Raw genomic sequence first — 6,925 nt, 5'->3', positions numbered from 1 at the left:
AGGATTTCAAGCATTTTTGAAATATGTGGCAAGAAGCAGGGCTTCCAGGGTATAGCTTCCATGAAAGAGTCCTCCTCTGTTTTCAGTACTGAATGAATTTCAGAAACTACAGTTGCTAATGATTAAAGAAAGAACACTTAGCCAATTTTATACCAGCTCTTTTACTTTTGTAGCATTTAGCTTGATGGATCAATTCGTCTTTGCCAAGCTACCTACTCACACAGTAATCATGCCACAGCACAGTTCTATTTATCCTCAGTAACCAGTTCTTCTGCTGTTAATCTGAATTCCTTTCCAGGCAGGAGGAGGATTAAAAGTTAGTCCAGACATCTTGCATAGCTAGACAGGTTGATGCTTTTCTTTTACTTGTTTTGTTGTTGTTGTTATTAATTTTGAGGCTTCATTTGCAGATTTCTCATTCCAACTGTTTTAAATTTGGTTTAATTTTTTCTTGTAAATGTAACTGGAGTCTCACACTAGTAAATAGTATCGATCCTTCAGTGTCTGTAAAACAACTGTTCTGTAGCATGAACTTTTTTGTGTGTCTTTTATGTAGGCATCCATTCTGATGACCAAGAATGGGATACTCCTTGTTTAGGAATGACTCTTTGATGTGATGGAGAACTCAATTTTGAGAGTTTATTTTAAAGTCCTAAGTATTATTTGATTCATCAAGTTGTTAGTGTGTTGGAAGTAGGGTGGCCTGGGTTGGAAGGGACATTAAAGGTTACCTAGTTCTAACCCGCCTGCCCCATCCAGCCTGGCCTTGAAAACTTCCAGGGAGGGGGCAGCCACAGCTTTTCTGAGCAGCCTTTTCTGGTGCCTCACCACCCTGAATGAAGTATGTGTTCCTAATATCTAACCTAAATCTTCCCTCCTCCAACGTGAGGCCATTACTCCTTGTGCTATTACTATCTGTGCTTATAAACAGTCCCTCTCCAGCTTTCCTCTAGGCCCATTTAGGTACTGGAAGGCTGCTGTACAGTCTCCTGGAACCTTCTCTTCTCCAGCCTGATCAAGCCCAACTCTCTCAGCCTGTCTTCGTAGGAGGGGGGTGCTCCACCCTTCTAATCATTTTCATGTCCCTTTGGACTCGCTCCAACAGCTCAATGTCTTTTTTGGACTGGGAACCTCCAGAGCTGGCGCAGTACTTCAGATGGGGTCTCACAAGAGTGGAGTAAAGGGAGAGAATACCTTCCCTTAGCCTGCTGGTCATGCTTCTTTTGGTGTAGCCCAGTATACAGTTGGCTTTCTGAGCTGCAAGTGCACATTGCTGGGTCATGATGAGTTTCTTATGCATCAACAGCTCCAAGTCCTTCATTAGGGCTGCTCTCAATCCATTCTCCATCCAGTCTTTTAGCTGTGCTTGGGATTGCCATGACCCATGTGCAGAACCTTTCACTTGTTTGCTGTTGAACTTCATGAGGTTCACACAGCCTCATCTCTCAAGCCTGTCAAGGTCCCTCTGGGTGACATCCCTTCCCTTGAGCATGTTGACCACACCACACAGCTTGGTGTTGTTGGCAAACTTGCAGAGGGTGCGCTTGGTCTTAGTGTTTCAGTTAACCAGACCCTTCCTCATAAAAAGAGCTAAACCATGTTGATTGATCTGAAACTTTCTTTCAATCTGTACTATGGCTTTTTCCCCATTTCTGTCTTTTTTTCTCACTTTTTTTTTCCCTTTCTCCTATATGGCTTTTTAAAATTTCTCTCTGCCTCACTTTTTCCTGCTGTTCTTATTTGTATGTTTGAAAAAAAGCTCATCAACAGTTGGAGTAAACCAGGGAAGTTCTTTGGCCAGATACTGCTGTTAGGTATGGATGTCTGTTTTCTAATGTCTGGGTGAGAAATCCAGGACACACAACCATCTGTTCTTCCAGTCCCTGCAATGAATGTGGAGTTTCTTCTGTTGACCATATGTTTTACATTGCTGTTGAAACAGTAAAATGAATTTGAAGCAATTGTCCCTTTTTCTACATTAAAAATTTTAGAGAATCTGAGAAAGCAAAGAATCAGGAAAGTACTCACTGGTGATTTAGAGGAAGAGAGACTCCTCAGAACCTGTATTTTTACCTTAAAACGTAGGTAACTAAGTCTTCAGAACCCCATTTGCATGAATACGTGTGTATTTTAGTGTGTGGTCAAGCTGGGTGGCATTAGGAGGCGGACACGTGGTACGGAACTGCTCGGTTTGCTTTAATGTGAGAGCATGTCTGCCATGCATGCTGGCAGCAGGCAGGTGGGGCGTTGGGCTTGGGGCAGTTGGTTTTACTCTGCGTGGTTCTTATTAAAATAAGAATGCCTAGGGTATCAGGGCAAAAACCTGGATATTACTTTGCAGCTGTTACATAATTCCTTGTTGTGTATGAGTTCATGACCTGTTGCAGCCTTATAAAGAAACAAGAAAAAAACACTTGAAGAAGAAACAAACAAAACACTCTGTTCTTTCCTTGCAGTCTTCCTGAGTTACCCAGAGAAAACCCTACGTGTCCCATAAGAGCGCTGCGCCTTGCAAGCCAACCCGATGGCGTCCTCTACTGCTGTGCCTGTAGGATTTCACTATGAAACAAAATACGTAGTTCTCAGCTACCTGGGACTTCTGTCACAAGAGAAGCCACAGGAGCACCCCGCTCCCTCAACTCAAGGTAATATTCACACATCAATCTATACCTATTTATGTGTGCACCTATATGCAATTAGCTCTTAAGCTGTTTGGACATGGATGCAGAATGTTAGCCTGATGTTCAGTGGAATGAATCCCTTATTTTATTCATTTAAAATAACTGGAAGAGATGCTGATAAATTACAAGCCGCTTGTATTTAGATTACTGTTTTAATTTGAGCTATGCCAAGGCTGATTGATGTTTATGAAGTAAATAAGTGGTTTTAGTAGCTGTCTTCAGGTTTGGAGGGATGATTATGTATTTTCATTCTTGAGAATTTGATGATTATATATTTTCTTTCTTGAGAATTGCTTCCTGTGGGAGGCAGGTGGAAGTAAGTAGGGATGAGGTGGTGTGTACTGGCATAAACACTAAGCGATGACCTGAGCAATCTCATGTGCTAAGTAGTTTTGCCCTGCTATGTTAAGGCTCCTGTTGTCAGTCAGTGGTACTGCAGAGATGTGAGGCCTAACAGGGCCTGCGCTGCATTCATTCGTTTTTAAGACGTCAAGGACTGCATGGAGTCACATGTTTCTTTCAGAACAGGTTTGTGCATATAGGAGGCTAAGTAATAAATAGGCAGAATAAAAGAAATTGGGTAGATTGAGTTTAACATAAGCCTAGGTAGTAAAACGTCCGTTTGAGCTGTACGTTTGAACAATGTTGTCAGGATTGTTTTGCTGGCTTGTCAGTTTGTAATGGGCTTCAGTCACTGCTGGTTCCTGTGATCCAGAACTTATTCTGATGAAAGTCATATTAAAAACAAACACCTTTTTTCTTGAACAGGCATTTAAGAATGCATACTCTCTCATTTCCTGAACTTAACCTGTCATGAAATGAGAAATTCCTGAAAAGAAAAGATAGCATCAAAGATATGACAGAAGTAATGTTATCAGTTTGGCACTAAAGCATATAGCATATGCTCCTTATATTATATATAATTTAGAAAATTAAATTCAGTATATTTAAGGTATGTCTGTTACTTCCACTACCACAGACAGCATCTGTGGTCCATGAAAGGAGAGGCACCTTAGTGCTAAGATGCTGTTTCATAAAATCCTTTTTTGGAAAATGTGCCTGTTGTAGGAGTAATGCCTCATTCTGAATATCCATCTGGGATAACTGGTCTATAACTGGAAATGTGTTGAGTACATATAAAGCTCCAGTGTGGAAGAGTCTCCTTTGTTCCATGAATACAAGAATCAGAGAGGAAACTGTTAATCCTAAAGGTTTCTAAAAATAATGTAGCTGTAGTTACCTTTGAAATATTTGAAAATTGAGGGGAAACCTTTCAACTGATTCTTATTACTGAAACCTCTAAGAAATATTTAAATAAAGAGCAAGCTACAGATGCTTGAAGGAAAATGTTTTAGTCAGCTAAGAGGAGTTTCAAGCTCTTGAATAAAGATATATGTTAAATCTAGTTTTCAGATATCGAGACACATTAGTGTGTGTGACAGGAGGGTGTAGTTGGGTTTGCTATTAAAATACTCCAGAGCATTGACACTTCACAAATTGTTCTTTCAGCCATGTTACTCTAAACCTTCCCTTCTAAACAGGAAATTCTGCACTTCCCCAACCAACCCTCACTCCCCAAACCAGGCAGTGAACACAACTTCTCCTTCCCTGACCATCTTTCTCCTAAATGAGATACTCCCCCACCACCACTACCCACCCCACCCACCCCCCAGTGTTTTTACTGCTTTCTGATCAAAGTCTCTGCATAAAGTAGTTTTCACTTTTAATCTGTCATGTTGTTTCTCGCTCTGTTTTGTAATGCCTTGGATGGACTTCATGCTGTTACTGAATTAAGTGCAAACATTTTATTCTTCTGCTTCAGCATTCGTTTCATTCTTTCCTAACTTACTTTTCCTGGTGCTTTTGTGCTTTCCATGTTTCCAGTGGCTTTTTGTCACCTGGCTACTTTTAAAAAATCCTTTCTCCTACTTACTGCCTCCTTGCTTTTAATTGAACAGTTGTTTCAGCTGCACTCCCAGGGTAGGTGTGGTAACAGCCCCCTGTTATTTTGAAGTACTGCATGCATCCCCTTTGCATATTAGGTAGTTTATGTATACAGCCTGTGTCTTCTTGTAGTCTAGCAGGTGGCTGATGCCTGCTTGTGGAGAGCTGTACCAAAGCACTCTGCTCTGTACGCTCAGTTTTCTTCCCTGGGGAGACACCGAGAGGAGCAGCAGCAGCAGCAGCAACCCGTAATGGGTGTTACCTGATGCACTACTGGAAGGCGGCTGGGTATTACAGGAACAAGTGTGGTCTGGGAAACCTGGTTAGAACAAAAGAGATGCAAAGCCAGTAAAGGAAAGTGAAGAGTTGTCCTGTAGAATCCCATCCTGAAGAGGAAACTTTGTTTTTTGTAAGGAAAACATGTCAGGGATAATAACAGGAAGACATTACATTGTGTTTGTCAGTACATTCTTCACGCAGTGTTGTTAACCACTGATACAATATCTTGACTGATCCCAGCTTCCTTTCCCTGATGGTTTTTGTGGTACCCCCCAATGCTGGTCAGTAGTCTTTCAGCTCTCTATGAAGCTGTTGATTTATGAATTGAGAGGATTCTGATACAAAGCACCTGTCACTTAATCTTGTTTTGCTTTAATTCAGTTATAGTGTTGACAGACCTTTCATGGGAAACAAACCAAGCAGTGATGTTTGGTTATTGTGTGTTTCTATTTTAGCTGCAGAACACCTCTCTATTTTATGTGTTTCGCTCATATGAGGCATTGACCCTGCTATCTGGTACTTTCCCTTCATGTATTTTTCTTTGATCCAAATAAGTCCTTACTCTTTGATATCTGTGTCATCCTACAGCGTAAGGGGAGTATCCAGAGGGCTGGCTTTGTCCTCACTGTGTTATCCTCTTCCATCTCCTTCAGCATGGGAGAGTGAGGGGCTCCTTTAGAGAGCAGTTCAGAGCAGGACCCTAATTACAGCCACCCTGTGTCACCCACTGGAGCATCTTCTCCCTTCTTTCCATCGCAGGTATACAGAACGTGGGGAAGCAAGGCGAGCTAGGCATAGTTACTATTTCTGTGCCGCCTTTGGGTCTCCTCCCATAGCAGTCTCCCAGATTTCAGAGAAGTTTCAACATTCCAGTTAAACTAGATAATGTATCTGACAGGTCAGATTAACAACTGAAAAAGGGATCTTTCCCAACAGCGGTGGTGCTATTTTATCTCTGCTAGGACTGGTAGGAGAAATTGAATGCTTTCGTCCATTCCCCTCCCTTTCCTCCAGTGCTCATCCCCCTCAAACCTCTGTTTTTCTGCATTTTGTACTTGAGGATTTTTCCTGATGTGTCTTTTTGTTCCAAAAACTCAGAGTAAACCTTTTAAGATATTTGTTAGAATCCATGTTAAAACTTCTCATTTTTTGCAGACATAATATGCTTTACCAGACTAATGTTTTTTGGAGGGATTTTATTTAGTGAAAAAACTCAGAGAGATTACAGAGAAAAGTACCTCAGTGTATTTCCTTTTGGATATCTTGGTTGATCTTGATTTTGTTGCAAGAGAGATGGCTTCAATTACAACAGCCAAACCCACTTCTGACTTCAAGCAAAGGAGGCCAATCTAAGCCAACATCTGATTACTGCTTTATAAGTTTTATGTAGATAGTTTCTCTTCAGTGCAGGGACTGAGGAGAGAATCACACAAAGTATTCTAGGTTGTTGAAGGTAAGACAGTTTAATTGGATGAACCAGCCTTTTGATGTCACAGCTCTGTAGTATTCTCCTAGTTGATTTCAATGTCTCTAAAGTCAATCAAACTTAGCTGAGCAATAGCTTGAGAGTTTATTCTTATGACAGTATTGCAGAATAAAGTTTCTGCATAGCACTTGCTTCACTCTATTTGAAGCAAAGTCTGCTAGAATTTAATTCTGTTGCTTTTTGGTAGGTTTTCAAGTAGGTGAATAATACAAATTGCTTGGATAAATCTGATAAAACACACAATAAGATACCATCTGTGTAAGTTCATGTGATTTGAGGCAACAGATGAGTCCAATTATTTAAAATGCGTGGAAGCACTGAGTTATCTGTTCATTAGATTGTGGAGAGATGCTTTAGTATTTTTTTTTGGAGCTCTTGTAGTATCTGCAACTACTGGTTCATACACAGAAAATAAATATCAAGTATTGGAAAATATTTCTACATTTTTTCTCCCTGAAGCTTATGCTCATAGAAGCTTCTAGTTTGCTGCTACTGTTATTGCTACTTAATTTTTAAGTGAGTCAAAGTACTTTGG

General features: G+C 40.6%; 1 protein-coding gene across 1 annotated transcript in view; it reads left to right on the top strand.

Annotated features, from left to right (window-relative positions):
• Window positions 1-2,524: 2,524 nt before the first annotated feature.
• The window catches only part of BCL2L13 (BCL2 like 13), a gene marked incomplete at its 5' end in the record, with an annotated part of 34,169 nt that continues 29,768 nt past the window's right edge, over window positions 2,525-6,925 (top strand). Inside the window, one exon of the mRNA XM_084266368.1 lies at window positions 2,525-2,645. Within this exon, the coding sequence (XP_084122494.1) occupies window positions 2,525-2,645 (121 nt within the window). The remainder of the gene's footprint in view (window positions 2,646-6,925) is intronic.

The sequence above is a fragment of the Gallinula chloropus genome (genome assembly GCF_964237585.1).
Source record: "Gallinula chloropus genome assembly, chromosome: 1".
In the NCBI taxonomy this organism is placed as follows: domain Eukaryota; kingdom Metazoa; phylum Chordata; class Aves; order Gruiformes; family Rallidae; genus Gallinula; species Gallinula chloropus.
This window is presented reverse-complemented; position numbering and strand designations above follow the sequence as displayed.